The sequence below is a fragment of the Musca autumnalis genome, unplaced genomic scaffold (genome assembly GCF_047663935.1).
Source record: "Musca autumnalis isolate F117 unplaced genomic scaffold, ASM4766393v1 scaffold_2, whole genome shotgun sequence".
Lineage (NCBI taxonomy): Eukaryota > Metazoa > Arthropoda > Insecta > Diptera > Muscidae > Musca > Musca autumnalis.
The window spans coordinates 186455675-186473468 of NW_027411755.1; the positions used below are offsets into that span (position 1 = coordinate 186455675).

Consider the following 17794-nt stretch of genomic DNA (forward strand, 5'->3'; position numbering starts at 1 on the left):
CAGACATTTGCCCCATATATAATAAGGTACTCCGTAACAAGCTTCGCCGATTCAGCTGTCCAGCCAAACCACTTTAGCTAACATTTCGTTATGGACCAATGCTATTCAGGTGATGACTTTCCTAAACCTGGAGGTAGAAGTAGGGAAATAACGCGAATACATATCGCATCTGTTCAACAAAAGCGTAGTAACTCAAAATTTTCTATTTTTCATTATAGACAAAAAGCTGTTGATACCTAAGTAGTAACTCTGAACACATGAACACATAACGGTATTTTTTGACGAAAGAGTGGACAGCAAAATGTGAAGTTTTTACAGTTGGAGAAGCTGATTATTATTTATCGTTTTTTCAATTAAAAGTCCGGGACATAATAAGGCTTTTTATTTTCGTAAAATTTTAAAGTGAAAATTATTTTATACGCCTAAATACCGTCCGGAAGCCGTCCCTTTTCAAACGTTAACTTAAAAAAGATTTCAAATGCAAAAATCAATTCGTAACCTTAACAACATTCTCACTGAAATTTTACAGCCTGTTAATGTATGTCGATAAGAAAATGAATACGCAAGAAACACTACCAAACTCGAGTGTGTTTTTCAAATTTGCTTTTGTTTTGAAGCAAAAGCAAAGGAAATAATATTTCCAAAACTAAAGTTTGGGTGTTTTTCATGGGCACACATTTTCGTTTCGATATACATGAACACGCTGTTAAATTTTTAAGATAATCACAAACATACTTACTTAGGTGGCTTTGCTTGCGCACAGAACATTTGTTCCATAAGCCGAACTAAGAATAGATTTCCATTTTCCCCGATCTCTAGCAATCTCTTCCCAGTTGGTGGCAATACCACGATCTTCGATGTCATCTTTCACCTGTTCTTTCCATCGGAGTCTTGGCCTACCAGGTTTTCGTTTGCCGCCTTGTGGCTCATGTGCATACGCCTTTTTAGCGGGGGAATCATCGTTCATTCTTATGACATGACGTAATCGCTGTAACTCAATACGCTTAACTATATCGATGCCAGTATGTATATGGTATAGCTCATGATTCATTCGACGCCGATATTCATCACCAACGGAGATTGGGCCGTATATCTTTCGGAGAATTTTTCTCCCGACACCAAGTACTGCCTTATCTGCTTGCGCAAGTACCCATGCTTTTCGGATCCATACATTACCACAGGTAGTATTAGTGTTTTGTAGAGTGTGACTTTAGTTTCACCAGAGATGGCCTTGTTTCTATACTGCTTACTTAGTCCAAAGTAGCATCTATTTGCCAATATTATTCGTCTCCTTATTTCAGAACTGATGTTATTTGTTTTATTTATGGCGGTGCCGAGGTAGATGAAGTCGTTAACAACCTCAAAATTGTATGTGTCAACTTCCACAGTTGGTCTGGTTTCAGTTGATGCATTGCGCGTCGATACCATCAATTTCGTCTTATCTCCGTTCAATGCCATCCCTACTCTAGCAGATTCTTCTTCTATTCTTATAAAGCAGTAAAGCACTGTTTGTTCCGATCGACCTATGATGTCGATGTCGGCGGCATAAGCGAATAGCATGTGGTTCTTATTGTATATCGTGCCATTTCTGCTTGCCTCAGCATATCGTATGTTTTTTTCCAACAGTATGTTGAATAGATCACAAGAGAGACTATATCCTTGCTTGAAGCCTCTTTTGGTGGTGAACTCCTCAAAGAGGTTCTTCCCTATTTTAACTGATGATCGTGTTTTTGTTAGCATCGTATCAGCTTTGGGGGGATACCAAACTCAGTCATGGCTTGAAATACTTTTGTACGTAATGTACTGTGAAAGGCAGCTTTGTAGTCGACAAAAAGATGGTAGGTGTCGTTCTGTTTCTCTTGAGTTTTTTCCAGTATTTGCCTTAGGGTGAAAATCTAAAGTCGCATTGATATGGACCTATTATATCGTTGACTATTGGCTTTAGTCGTTCGCATAGTATACTGGATATAATTTTATAGGCGATGGGGAGCAGACTTATGCCTCTATAATTGGAACATACAGTCTTGTCTCCTTTTTTATGCCCGGGGCACAGGATACTCAAGTTCCAATCATCAGGCATGCTTTCCTCCTGCCATATAGTGTTAATCAGCTTGTGTATGCATCTTATCAACTAGTTCCCTCCGGTTTTCAACAGTTCAGCCGGTAGCCCATCAGCTCCGGCTGGCTTATTATTTCTCGATCTACTTATTGCAGTCATAACCTCACTATGGCTTGGCGGAATGCATTCAATTCCGTCATCTGGGATTGGTGCTGTCGCCTCGTCATCATCGCTGCTGCTTGTTATCAATAACTTAGAAAAATGTTCTTTCCATGCCTTGAGTACACTTTCGGCATCGTCTTTTCCTTTGTTTTTTCATGGTAGTGGGCCTTTTTATAAAGTAGGGTTACCAGCCCTTCGCCTAAACCCTCGTCCTTTCTCATCCGGGCTTGGCACCGGCAAAAGCGGAATCACAAACTACTTTCTTAAATTTTCTAATGGTGGTTTGCACGAATCTTAAAAACGAAATCTTATGTTTGTACCAAGACAAGAGAGACGTTTCGAATTTGGACCGAAAACTTATTATTATCTTCTTCTTATTATTTTATACCGTAAAATAATACTTAAACTGGTGGATTTTTAGAAATGCAGTGGTATTTAATTCAAAATTAGCTATCTAATTTTGTTATTTTACAATAGTAATCGAACTATGTATTGATTGTAGTATCACGGTGTGCCTTAACCAAATTTAAATGGAAAGTGCTTACACCTGGGAAGTTTTTGCAGATTCTGAAACTACAATTCTCATAGATGAGAAATATCAAGAAACAAAAAAATCGCCGGAGGGATTTTCAAATAAATCGCGATTTAAATTCACATTTTTAGGGGTTCTATAGGTTTTCACGATTTTGCTTGGAAACCGCGAGACCTATGTTAATGATTCTAAAGAAAATGTTGTAGCTGTGAAAATTCTCCAGAAGATTGACCTTTATGATATTTTCGTAAGTTTTACCGTTTTTGAGATATAGAAGTTCAAATTGAGACAATGCACTAACTATATCGCCTCCTTATAAAACAATATCATGCTCAGTGCGCCTTCACTAACTTTTGATGAAAACCGCTTACACATGGGAAGATTTCGCGGATTCTAAAACAGCAATGTTCATAGATAAGAAAAATAAAAAAACAGAAAAAATCGCTGGGGGGGATTTTTAAATAAATCGCGATCAAAATTCACAATTTTAGGGTTTTTTTAGGTTTTCACGATTTTGCTTGGAAACCGCAAGTCGTATCGAAATGCGTCTAAAGACTCATTATTTTATACTGTAAATCACATACGAAACTCTAAAGTAGTTCGGAACGAATTTTCTTTATTTACCCTATTCAGACATGAAACTAAGGGTATACAAATTGAAAAATTTAGATAAAAATTTTCTTTAAATCCCACGATTTGTTTGAAAATATAATAATCTTTTAAAAAAATATTAAAAAAGTATTAACGTACATTAAAAATATTCGAAAGAAACTATGACTCCTCCAAACGTAATTTTCGAAAATCCACAATGCTTTCAAATTATTCTCGAAAATCCTGAACTTGTCTACACTCTTATAGTCAACCATAAGCCATAATTATATCTCTATTATTCCATTACAGTCGTTATTAAATTAAATTTCCTCATCCTCCTCCGGCAAGGTGTACATTTAAACAAATAAAACGAGTTTCATTGCAGCACATTCAATTTCTCCACCATCGTAATTCAATAATCATAAAGAAATTCCTTAGCAACTCTTTACCTTACTACACGTATATATTTTTTGTATGTTGGCTTGTTTGTATCTTTCCAGGTAAAAGTAAAGAAGCGGAAGTAAAAAGAATCAATAAAGAGTTAGCAAACATACGTAGCAAATTTAAAGGCGACAAAACGTTAGATGGGTATCAGAAAAAGAAATATGTGTGTAAGCTGTTATTCATATTTCTGCTGGGTCATGATATTGATTTTGGTCATATGGAAGCTGTTAATTTGCTATCATCGAATAAATATTCCGAAAAACAAATTGTAAGTAAATTATATTTTACTGAATAGCAGCAGTATCTAAAAAATATTTAATATTTCTTATATATTTCAGGGTTACTTATTCATCTCGGTTTTGGTTAACACAAACAGTGATTTGATCCGTTTGATTATACAATCAATTAAAAATGATTTGCAATCGCGTAATCCTGTACATGTCAACTTGGCTTTGCAATGTATTGCTAATATTGGTAGCCGTGATATGGCCGAATCGTTCTCTAATGAAATACCAAAGTTATTGGTATCAGGGTAAGGATATACGAGCATATCTTTTTAAAATGCTTCCGGTATTTATTTTCTGTTGCCTTCTTTTCCTATAGAGACACCATGGATGTTGTAAAACAATCAGCTGCTCTTTGTCTCTTACGTTTATTCCGCTCCAGTCCCGATATCATACCTGGCGGTGAATGGACATCACGCATTATCCACTTGTTAAACGATCAGCATATGGGTGTTGTAACTGCTGCCACTTCGCTGATTGATGCTTTGGTCAAACGCAATCCCGACGAATATAAGGGTTGCGTTAATTTAGCTGTTTCACGTTTGTCACGTATTGTTACCGCTAGTTATACTGATTTACAGGATTATACATATTATTTTGTACCAGCACCATGGTTATCGGTTAAATTATTACGTTTATTGCAAAACTATAATCCTGTAACAGAAGAACCAGGCGTACGGGCACGTTTAAATGAAACACTTGAGACAATTTTGAATAAGGCTCAAGAGCCACCAAAGAGTAAAAAAGTACAGCATTCCAATGCTAAAAATGCTGTACTCTTCGAAGCGATCAATCTCATTATACACAGCGACAGTGAACCAAATTTGTTGGTGCGAGCTTGCAATCAGTTGGGACAATTTTTGAGTAATCGTGAAACTAATTTACGCTACTTGGCCCTGGAGTCAATGTGTCATTTGGCCACATCAGAATTTTCACACGAGGAGGTTAAGAAACATCAGGAAGTTGTTATTCTGTCAATGAAGGTAATTAACAGAAATAATCTTAAAAATATTTTTTTTTATTCAAATTCCATCAAAATATACTTAAAAAATACACAATTTTTCGTTCTGAAAGTCCACAAAAAATATTCTCTAAAAATCCACGATTTAGGTTCTTATAGATAACCAAAAATATCGTTTAAAAATCCACAATTTTTGGGTCTAAAAGTTAATAAAAAATATCCTTTAAAAATCCACGAATTTTGTGTCTGAAAGTCCACCTAAAATATCAACCAAAACTCCACGATTTTGGGTTTGGAAGTTCACAACAAATACCCTTTACAAATCCACGATTTTTGGTTCTGAAAGTCTGCCAAAAATATCCTTAAAAAACTCAATTATTGGGTCTGAAAGTTCACCAAAAATATCCCTTAAAAATCCACGATTTTTGGTCTGAAAGTTTACTAAAAAGTTACTATACTAAAAATTCACCATTTTTTGTCTAATTAAAAAAATTCAAATTGTTCGCAATGTTTTTTTGTTGTGAGTCTTCCAAACAAAATATTTCCTACCTAGAAAATTACGATTTTTGATGTGAAAGTCAGTCTCCATACAAATTATTCCCTCCCTAGAAAATTACGATTTTTGATGTGAAAGTCAGTCTCCAAAACAAATTATTCCCTACAAAATGTTTTTATGTGAAAGTCTCCAAAAGAAAATATTCCCTAGAAATTTACGATTTTTGATGTGAAAGTAACCAAAATATACCTTTTGGAGATGTGAAAGTCTCCAAAAATATTTTCCAGAAAATTTAGGATTTTTGATGAATTAATTCAAAAAAATCTTTAAAAATCCACGAATCAATTCAAAATAGTCCTTAAAAATTCACGGATCGATTCAAAATTGTCTTTAAAAAACCATGGATCGATTCTAAATTGTCTTTAAAAAAATCCACGGATCGATTTAAAATAGTCTTTAAAAAAATCCACGGATCGATTTAAAATAGTCTTTAAAAAATCCACGAATCAATTAAAAATAGTCTTTAAAAATCGACAAATCAATTCAAAATAGCCCTTAAAAACTCACGGACCGATCCAAAATGGTCTTTAAAAAATCCACGAATCAATTCAAAATAGTCTTTGAAAATAAACGAATCAATTCAAAATAGTCTTTAAAAATCCACGAATCAATTAAAATAGTCTTTAAAAATCCACGAACCGATTCAAAATAGTCTTCAAAAATCGATTCAAAAAAGTCTTTAAGAAATTCACGAATCGATTCAAAATAGTCTTTAAAAAATCCACGAATCGATTCAAAAAAGTCTTTAAAAAATTCACGAATCGATTCAAAAAAGTCTTTAAGAAATTCACAAATCGATTCAAAATAGTCTTTAAAAAATCCACGAATCGATTCAAAATATTCCTTTAAAAATCCACCAATCGATTCACAATAGTCTTTAAAAAATCCACGAATCGATTTAAAATAGTCTTTAAAAAATCCACGAATCGATTCAAAATGTCTTTAAAAAATCCACGAATCAATTCAAAATAGTCTTTAAAAAAATCCACGAATCAATTAAAATAGTCTTTAAAAATCCACGAACCGATTCAAAATAGTCTTCAAAAATCGATTCAAGCAAGTCTTTAAGAAATTCACGAATCGATTCAAAATAGTCTTTAAAAAAACCACGAATCGATTCAAAAAAGTCTTTAAAAAATCCACGAATCGATTCAAAAAAGTCTTTAAAAAATTCACGAATCGATTCAAAAAAGTCTTTAAGAAATTCACAAATTGATTCAAAATAGTCTTTAAAAAATCCACGAATCGATTCAAAATATCCCTTTAAAAATCCACCAATCGATTCACAATAGTCTTTAAAAAATCCACGAATCGATTCAAAATAGTCTTTAAAAAATCCACGAATCCATTCAAAATAGTCTTAAAAAATCCACGAATCGATTCAAAATGTCTATAAAAAAATCCACGAATCGATTCAAAATGCCTTTAAAAAATCCACGAATCAATTCAAAATAGTCTTTAAAAAAATCCACGAATCAATTAAAATAGTCTTTAAAAATCCACGAACCGATTCAAAATAGTCTTCAAAAATCGATTCAAAAAAGTCTTTAAGAAATTTACGAATCGATTCAAAATAGTCTTTAAAAAATCCACGAATCGATTCAAAAAAGTCTTTAAAAAAATCACGAATCGATTCAAAAAAGTCTTTAAGAAATTCACAAATCGATTCAAAATAGTCTTTAAAAAATCCACGAATCGATTAAAAATATTCCTTTAAAAATCCATCGATCGATTCACAATAGTCTTTAAAAAATCCACGAATCGATTCAAAATGTCTATAAAAAAATCCACGAATCGATTCAAAATAGATTTTTTAAAATCCACGAATCGATTCAAAATAGTCTTAAAAAATCCACGAATCGATTCAAAATGTCTATAAAAAAATCCACGAATCGATTCAAAATAGTCTTTAAAAAATCCACGAATCGATTCAAAATAGTCTTAAAAAATCCACGAATCGATTCAAAATATCTATAAAAAAATCCACGAATCGATTCAAAATGTCTTTAAAAAATCCACGAATCAATTCAAAAAAGTCTTTAAAAAATCCACAAATCAATTAAAATAGTCTTTAAAAATCCACGAACCGATTCAAAATAGTCTTCAAAAATCCACGAATCGATTCAAAATGTTGAATCAAAATATTCTTTAAAAGATACACGAATCGATTCGAAATACATTAGTCGATTCAACATATACTTAAAATACACTACTCGGTCCAAACAATTGTTTTAAAACCAAGGAATTCGTCCAGTAGATATCAAGAACATTACAAAATCAAAAAACAGTTGAATTGTCTAAAGATAGTATTAGGTCTGTCTGGTTACGCTAAAACTTGTAACAATTTGTACCTGTTGTTGCTGGAAGTCGTCTGTTAACACAAAAAACCAGCAAAAGAGAGCGAATCGAGAGAGACATTTTAACAGTTCTTTTAGTGAGAGTTTGCAAATTCTTGCTGGACAAATTTCTTCTAGCAAGCAATTGCAACCTCTTCTTTTTCCTGAAAACAATCAGCAGTTTTTAATTGATCGGAGATTTATGTTTGTGAAACTGAAAAACAATTTTATTGTGGAAATAGCATAAAATACAAAATTTTTGCTTCTTTTGGTTCCTTTATTGGCGGACAAATTGTTCTGTTTTGGCAAGCCAGCTGATTGCCTGCTGATTTCTGCTGGGAAGGTGTCTGTTTACTTTTTACAATTTTCTTTCAAAAGAGAATAAAAACTCCTTACTCTCTGAGAAAGTTCTTGCTGGACAATTCTTGCTGGGAAAGTAACCAGACAGACTTAAAGATGTAATTTTCGTCTGCATTTTTCAGATGGAAAAAGATGTTTCAGTACGTCAAATGGCCGTTGATTTATTGTATGCCATGTGCGATCGCAGCAATGCTGAAGAAATTGTGCAGGAAATGTTAAACTATTTGGAAACCGCCGATTATTCCATACGCGAGGAAATGGTCCTCAAGGTGGCCATTTTAGCTGAGAAATATGCCACAGATTTTACATGGTAAGAAAGAGTCTCTACATTAATAATATATATTCAAATATAACATAACCGTTTTTCCCGCAGGTATGTTGATGTCATTTTAAATCTCATTCGTATCGCTGGTGATTATGTCTCCGAAGAAGTTTGGTATCGTGTCATACAAATTGTTATCAATCGCGAAGAGGTACAAGGTTATGCTGCCAAGACTGTCTTTGAGGCTCTGCAGGCTCCAGCTTGTCACGAAAATATGGTTAAAGTTGGTGGTTATATTTTGGGTGAATTTGGTAATCTAATTGCTGGTGATTCTCGTTCAGCTCCGTTGGTGCAATTTAAACTGTTACATTCAAAATATCATTTATGTTCACCCATGACAAGGGCTTTGCTACTCTCCACCTATATTAAATTCATTAATCTTTTCCCTGAGATACGTACCAATATACAAGAAGTATTCCGTCAGCATAGTAATTTACGTTCAGCCGATGCCGAGTTGCAGCAGCGTGCAAGTGAATATCTACAATTGAGTATTGTGGCTTCCACAGATGTACTGGCTACAGTCTTGGAAGAGATGCCCTCATTCCCCGAAAGGGAAAGTTCAATATTGGCCGTTTTGAAGAAGAAAAAACCTGGTCGGGTACCAGAGAATGAAATACGCGAATCAAAGAGTCCAGCTCCGGTGGCTGTACAAAATAATACTCATGCTGCTACTAATCATAAGTAAGTTTTAACACATTTTTGTAAAGAAACTTGCAAAATTCTCATTTACTTGATTTCTTTTCGCCAGAGTTAACAGCAATGCCAATGCTGATTTATTGGGCTTAAGCACACCACCGGCCAATAATGCTGTCAACAATAGCAGTGGCACATTAATTGATGTCCTAGGCGATATATATGGCAGTGCCAACAACAATACAGCAATTTATAATACCAAAAAGTTCCTTTTCAAGAACAATGGTGTTTTGTTTGAAAATGAAATGTTACAAATTGGTGTTAAAAGTGAATTCCGACAAAATTTGGGACGTTTAGGTTTATTCTATGGCAACAAAACACAAATTCCTTTAACGGTAAGTGTGAATGAAAATCATTGAGACTGTTTTTTGGGAATTCTAAATTGTTGTTCCTTTTGTATTTAGAATTTCACACCAGTCCTACAATGGGAACCCGAAAATGCTTTAAAATTAAATGTTCAAATGAAACCTGTTGAACCCACCTTAGAAGCTGGTGCACAAATCCAACAATTGCTAACCGCCGAATGTATAGAAGACTATGCTGATTCTCCAACAATTGAGGTGAATTTCCGTTATAATGGTGTTCAACAAAAATTCAGCATTAAGCTGCCACTGACCATTAATAAATTCTTTGAACCAACGGAAATGAATGCAGATTCGTTCTTTGCTCGATGGAAGAATTTAAGTGGGTAAGTAGAAACAAATATTTAGATGTTATTTTCTGTACATAAAGCCCTTTTACGAGTCGAAACAAATACAGCGACTAAAGTGTTTGAGGGATATTGGACATCAGTGCCGAAACATTTTCTTTAAAACTACTAACTGAAATTCAAATAAATCTATTCCATTTATCAAGCCACATCAAAAACTTGCCCTATGAAACGTTGCTAGGAAAATTTATAATCGAACATTAAAAGTGTAGTTCTCAGTTTTTACCAAAAGTACATTTTTATGCTGAGAACTTTACGTTTGGAAAAGTTTTCTTTTAGTGTTGACAAAAGCAACCAACACAAAAAGAAAATGACACAAACATTAATCCTTGATGTGTTTTGCAGAATGAAATTCCAAATAATGGAACTTTTCAGCATTAAGATGACAAACGTTTATTCTGTTTTCAGCCTAGATCATTCAGCGGAAAAATAGTAAAGACAGGCGTGAAAACATCGAAATGTCAAGAAATCTGAATGAAGTCTGAACATTAGAAAACAGCAACAAATATTTAACAATTGTTGCGACGGATAAACACTAAATCAATGTGGTCTTTGAGATTAAAATTTGTCTCTAAAAATCTAATTTCATTGGTTTTATATGTCCAACAGTTTATTTTCAAATCACATCACATTTGAAATCCTTTGGTTGACACAATTTTCGATTTTAACCTTAAAGTTGTTCTCAAAGATCCTTTAAAACAGTTCAGGTCCAGGTTAAATTTTCACGAAAAACATTTGAAAATTGATTGAAAATCCACATGTGAAGGTCAATTCTTTAAAGAGCCATGTTCAAAGAACTTAATGGTGTCTCAAAAAATTCTTTTAACAATTGTCACCAAAAATGGATGGAAACTCAGTTTAGATGGTCTTCGAGCTGTCCCCCAAATCCACCTTTGAATAACATAAAAGTGTCTTAAAAATCCAAGTTTGAAGACTTTAAATGTGTCCATAAAGTCTAAAAAAGCCCGTCTTTTTTAATAATCCTGGATTGAGTGCACTAAAGGTGTATCCAAAAATGATGGGAAAATCACGTTGAAGGCTTTAAGGTGTCCTCTAAATTCACCTTGGAAAAATTAAAAGTATCCGTTTCAAAAACCACTTTATGATTGTTTAAAAGGTGTTCCCAAAATTCTCATTTCAGGGTTCAAAAACGTAAAATAATGGTTTTAAGGTTTTAAAGGTGTCCCAAAAATAAACCAAATGACTTGAGATTTATTTTAAAGATTCATTTCGAAGATGTTGAGGATGTCTTCAATAACGTTAATGGCGCCCTCAACAATTGTTTCAAAATCCATGTTTGGAAATACCCCGTTTAAATAAAAGTTACCCCAAATGCAATGAAAGTCTTAAATGCATATTTGGAAGGCGTAAAGGTGTCCTCAAAATTCAGATTTGAAGGTCTAAAGATGTCTCCAAATTATTTTCGTTAGAAAAATCAAAAAGGTCCTCAAATCAACGTATGAAAAACTAAGAATTTCAATCCAAACTATTCGATTGAAAGTTTTTAAGTTATCCAAATCACATTTTAAAAGCGCTAAAGAAAAAAGAATTAAAGGTGTTACCGAAATTCACCGCTGAAAGTTAAAATATTTATGAAAAATCCACGTTTTGGAGGTCTTAAAGAATTCAGCAAAATTCACGTTCGAATGTCATAAAGACATCTCTATAATCTTTGTTTGAAGGTTATCTTTTAAAATTTATGTTTTGAAACATCAAAATCAAAATTCTTTAAAAAATACACGTTGTAAGACCGACAAAATTGATGACTACGTTTGAAGGTCTTGTTGGCGGCGTCAATATCATGTTTTAAGGCCTTAAAATGAAAATTAAAGGTGTTGCCAATGTCCTCTTTGGAAATCATTAAAGCTGTCAACATAATCCTCATTTAAAATTAAAGATGCCCCAAAACTAAACGAATTTAAATATCGTAAGCTGTTCCCGAAATTCCATTTGAAACCCTTAATTCAAATTCGATATACTAAAAGCTGTTAAAAATGATCCTAAAAAGTAATTGAGTAGTTGGGTCTCCAAAATACTCGCATACTCGGCCTTCCGCGGCCTCTGTGTCCTTGGGAATTCCATTCGAGAGTTGCGTGTGATATTTCGTTGTATGGTCTTCTCAGAGTATGCCCCAGCCAGCAGTATTTTCTTCTTTTGATCTGCAGATTGATGTCGTCTTGTTCCGCTATTTCTAATTGGGTTTCATACGATATGGTTCTAGGCCACCATCTTCTGAGGATGTTTCGCAGGCATCTATTTGTGAAGGTTTCTAGTTTGCGTTTTATTTCTTCGTTTACAGTCCATGTTTTTGACCCGTAGGTTAGGTTAGGGCATGTGCAGCCACTAACATGTGACTGCGTCACTCGGAAACCTTCGGTCCATTGTGATCATCTAGTAGAAAAAAGCTGCAAAGAAAAGAGGAGATGGAAAAGAGAGGATAGGGGGAAGAAATAAAAAGAGGAAGTTGTTAGAAAAGTAAAGAACGAATAAATTACACGAAAGTTTAAGAGGGGAGACATAGTTTTAGAGGAGGAAAAAAATATCTTTTTTTAATGGTATGCAGAATAGTTGAATTTATTTACGCGTACAGGTTGCGCTGTCCCAGCCACTTCAGATTTTTGATGATGTTGTATATCACAGCAGGTTCCACAGTTGAGTAGAAAGTTAGATACGGTGGAAAGTGAACACCTACTAACCTATGCCGTCTACGAGCCAGGGCTGGACAACGACACAGGATGTGCTCGATCGTCTCTAACTCCTCATCCTCACAGAGTCAGTAACATCCTCATCTTATTCGATGGTACGGACCCTGATATAGCAGTGTCCAGTAATGACTCCCGTCGTTATTCTAACTTCTGCTTTACTCAGGTTCAACAGAGAGTTCGTTCTTTTGACTGACAGAGACGGCCATATGGATCTTGCCACAATGCACCTAGGTTCATTATGTCACAATTCACTGGCTCTTTCGTCAGAGAACGTTTCAATTTTTTTGAAAGAAATGACAAATGGGCGGTTTGATAGAGTCAGCGATAGCTAGATCTGTAGACTGCGATCCTCGTCTAGCTAATTCGTCTGCTCTTACATTACCCAGATAGTCGCGATGTCCTGGTACCCAGCAGAGCCGGAAGCCGTTAGTTAGCGTTTGCAAGGCTGATCTACACTTAAGGACGAGATCGGATTTGATGTTGCAAGATTTGATGGCTTTAAGAGCCGATTGATTATCCACAAAGATAGTCACCGGTTCAAAGATTTCTGCATCAATTCCTCTGCCTTCCTCCATCTTGGAACCATCTGTATAAAAAGCCAGACCGTCCAGAGGGGGGTTACTGCGGTTCCAGTCGTCTCTACTAGGTATAACGACGTCTATATCGTCAAATCTCAGGACTGGTGAAATATAGTCGCTCAGTTTTCCGCGTTGGTTCACATTTATGCCTGATTCGTTCAAGATACATCCATGCCCATAGGTACAACCGCGCCAGAGATCCTGTTCATGCAGCCGTAGGGCACACCGAGTTGCCTGACACTTAATGCTGAGACTCTGTGGTTTTAAGTTCAGCATTGCGTTCAGAGCAGCCTGTAGTGTGCTCCTGGTGGCTCCAGTTATGAGAATCGAGGGCGCTCTTTGTACCTTGTCAAGCCTACCGGATGTCGATTTTTGGCGCAGTGAGTGCTACCAAACAAGAGAACCATAGGATAAGATGGGTCTAACCACGATGTTATTCAACCAGTGTATAATCGATGGGTTTAGACCCCAACTTTTCCCAATAGAATTCTTACATTAATAAAGTGCAATTGACAGTCCAGGATTCTGCCAAGGTACTATGACTCGGGCGAGAGCTGAAGCTGCACTCCATCCAGTGTTGGTGGTACAAATACGCCGAGTTTACGCTTTCTCGTGAACATTACCAGTTCTGTCTTGGTTGGGTTTACTCCAAGGCCACTGGCCTTAGCCCAGCGCGACAGCGTCGATAATGCCCCTTGCATAAGCTCCGAAGGTCAGTCAAAATCTTGTTTATAACAAGTAGCCACAGTAACGGTGAGAGCACCCCCCCTGGGGGGGGGGGGGGGGGGGTGCCTCTAGTTACAGTTTTCCTAATTTTTGTCTCCCCAATGCTGGAGTTTATAATTCTGTTTTCTAGCATATTTTTTATCCAGCAAGTTAGAGGTTCAGGGGTGTTAACTTTGTTATGTGAGTGTTTTATGGACTCAAGTTCTACGTTGTTAAAAGCTCCTTCTATGTCCAGAAAGGCAGCCAAGGTAAAGTTTGAGTTTTCCATATTCCTCTCAATGAAGCCAACCACCTCATGTAAGGCAGACTCCACAGATTTGCCTTTAATAAAGGCGTGTTGTGAGTTGCTTATAGAGGCGGTGTCTACATGGCTCCTTATCTCCAGATCGATCAGTCTTTCGAGAGTCTTAAGGAGAAAGGATGATAAACTGATGGGTCTGTAGTCCTTTGGTGCAGAGTGACTAGGTTTTCCCGCTTTGGAAATGTAAGTAACTTTTACCTCTCTCCACAGACCCAGTACATATGAGAGAGTCAAACATGCCCTATAAACGTGGGGATGCAAATTGAAGCATCGCCGGCGTTATACCATCCGGTCCAGGTGACTTATATGGCTTGAAAGTGTTGACAGCCCATTTAATCTTATTTCTGTTAACCACCTTATCAATGAGATCCGAATCCATAGGCTCTTGAATTTGGAGGTCGTCACATTCATTACTGACAGTGTCCGCATCCTCACAGCCTGGGATGTGGGTCTCTGCCAAGAGGTTAAGAGTCTCGGTAGCAGATTCTGTCCACGCACCATCTTGCTTCTTGATACTTCCGATGGGTTTAGCGTCCTTGGAAAGTAACCTTCGAAACCTAGCTGCATCGTTGACTCCTTCTACTGACTCACAGAAATTAACCCAAGATTATTTCTTAGCTCGCTTGATCTCACTCTTGTATTTATTGAAACTCACCTTATAGGAGTCCCAATCAATGTCGAGTTTAGTCTCATGTGACCTGTTATACAGTCGCCTGGTGGGTTTTCTAAGCTCGCCAAGTTCCTTGTTCCCAGGATAGGTTAGTGGACAGGATTCCTTATGGCAACGGAGAAGAACGTCTGTAAGATTTTTTACGGTCCCATTATGATCCTCAACTGTTTCTACACAAAGGAATTGACAGATGAAATCGAATGGATTTCGTAAATGTAAACATAGTATTAGGGGTCGATCATGGCGTAATAATATAACGTGTAAGTGACGATCATACGGCTTTGAACTTTGTTTTATAAACTGAATTGTCAGAATATATTAGGATCTACCCCGAATATTCCAAAATTTAATAAACAGATTTCCAATCTGTTCTATTCAGTGCCGCATAATAAATATATAAAGTGTAGAATGTATCTCTTTATATATAGAGTAATTTCGATGCCAATTAAAATTAAATTTTAAATCTTTTTATTTATTTCTTGTAAATTTTTCTGAACTATTTTGGAAAGACCCTAGTATTCAAACGTTGCCATTGACATTTAGTTCCCATAAAATTATGTTGTTATTGTAAAATTGTAAGTTGTTGTAATTCATGCAAATACCTTATATTATTACACTATGGGTTCGATATTGGAAAACAACTCAACTGTAGTTGCGTTGTCAGAATAGAAAATCATACAATTAAAATAAGTTAAAATACGACAGGTATTTTGGTTAAATTCATTCAATATCGGTGTTTTGAATCTTAATCTATTAATTTATTTTATTATATAAAAGTATGAATTTCAATGCGGAAATGAATATTTCTGTTTGTTTCGCCAACGTAACTGGAGTTGGGTTCCTTTCGATTTCAAAGTTTGATTGCAGCATTTAAAGGTGTCACCAAAATCGATATTTGAAATATAAAAATATGTTAAAAATATGATTTGATTTTGAAATTTTAATTTGATTTCAAAAACTTTGACAAAACCACATATGAAGACCTTAGATGTGTTTCCAAAAATTCGTTGTGGAATTCCGATTTGAATGTGTCCCCAAAATACTCGTTTGATGCAAAATTATTTCCCAAAAAGTCTTCGTATTTGCTACGTATTCCGTAATTACCGTAATTATATAATTATTTAATTTTTTTCAGTGAACAACAAAGAGCTCAAAAAGTTTTCAAAGCTCAGCAGCCTTTAGATTTACCCGGTGCACGTAATAAACTTATGGGCTTTGGTATGCAACTACTGGACAATGTTGATCCCAATCCTGACAATATGGTATGCGCTGGTATTATACACACACAGTCACAACAAGTTGGTTGTTTACTGAGACTGGAACCAAATAAGCAAGCACAGGTATTACCTATTATTTTTTTTTATTTATTAGCACCAAATTTACTTTTTTCCTGTGATTTGTTTCAGATGTTCCGTCTGACAATACGTGCCAGCAAAGAAAGTGTTACAAGAGAAATATGCGATATATTAACAGACCAATTTTAAAATGGTAAATAATTAAAAAAAAACTTGTTTTTTATTTAAGCTCTAAAATATAACAGCATAAGAGAAATGCAACGACGATTTTCGTTTTATATATATTAAAAAACATTTACCAAGATTTATGCTCTAATGGTAATACTATACAAAAAACAACATAAAATCATAAACTTATAAAAGAACAGTTGGAAAAGAACAAAAATCATAGTTAAATTTAAAAAAGAGATACCCCTTTAAAAACAAAATTAAAATTATATGTTAATGTTATGAAAATACTAAAAGCAGAAAAACACATAGTAAGCTTGCATTCATTTTAAGCAAAACTTAAAAAAAAAACAACCAACCACAACAATTTTGTTCATTTTTTCTCAGATAAAAATATATATAAACATAAGTATTTTTAAAAAGATACACTAAAAAGGTATAAGGAAGGAAAAATATATAAGAATTTGGTTACATTTTGATTTTAGTGGGTTTCCTTTCTAACATTTTCCTTGGTTGGTAAAAAATACCACAAAACACTTTCTAGATAACTGCACAATTTCAATATGTTGTTTGTTTTTTAAAATTCAAATATTGCAGCTTACTGGAAACCCCATGATTCCACGGCTTCTTTTCAACTTTAATTCCTCCCCCACATATAAAAATAACATAACCTCAACTTTTGTTTCTTGGCATACTACACAAACAATATATAAATAAATTACCATGAACTTATATCATTAAGTATATACAAACACATACAAATAACTAAGTAAATAATTTGCTCGAAATGTAAAACTACATACATAATTACCAAAACCAATCCCCTCCCCTTATTTAAAATATTATTGGTTTGGTATTCAAATCTAACCTCAATAAAATAAAATATAAATATTGTATAAAAACAAAGATTTTTAAAAGAAAAATGCAATTTTTTCCTAGAATACTCGAGATTTCTTACAGAACTTCTTAAGGGAACATAGACGCGAATGGTTTGAAGTACATAATAACCTGATATCTATGTGGCGGCGATTGATGTGAGTTTGTTTTACTTGGCGGTATGGAAACATGTACATCAATAATGTTATTTAATAACACAATCCACCATAAAAAAGATTTGTGGGGAAAACATTTGGCATGTTTTTATATCGAAAATGTATGCGGAATGACCATGTAATGAGCTGCTATTGGCATAAAATTCTGTTTCAATTAAAAACTAATTCAATAATGATGTGTTCCATATATCTTTTCACAAAAGGAGCAATATATTTGTCTGTTTTTCTAAGTCGATTCGAAAACAAATTTAATTGAATTACTTTCTTTAAATAACTACAGATTGCTATTA

The 17794-nt window shown here is 34.7% G+C and overlaps 1 protein-coding gene across 5 annotated transcripts in view; it reads left to right on the plus strand.

The window, feature by feature from the left end:
* Positions 1-17335, plus strand: part of AP-2alpha (adaptor protein complex 2, subunit alpha) — a 41243-nt gene extending 23908 nt beyond the window's left edge. For all 5 annotated transcript variants that reach the window (XM_073970387.1, XM_073970390.1, XM_073970388.1 and 2 more), the window contains 9 exons: positions 3845-4056; positions 4127-4320; positions 4392-5055; positions 8408-8595; positions 8659-9288; positions 9356-9635; positions 9705-9988; positions 16125-16329; positions 16396-17335. In XM_073970387.1, the coding sequence (XP_073826488.1) occupies positions 3845-4056; positions 4127-4320; positions 4392-5055; positions 8408-8595; positions 8659-9288; positions 9356-9635; positions 9705-9988; positions 16125-16329; positions 16396-16473 (2735 nt within the window). In that variant the 3' untranslated portion in view covers positions 16474-17335. The remainder of the gene's footprint in view (positions 1-3844; positions 4057-4126; positions 4321-4391; positions 5056-8407; positions 8596-8658; positions 9289-9355; positions 9636-9704; positions 9989-16124; positions 16330-16395) is intronic.
* The last annotated feature ends 459 nt before the right edge of the window (positions 17336-17794 follow it).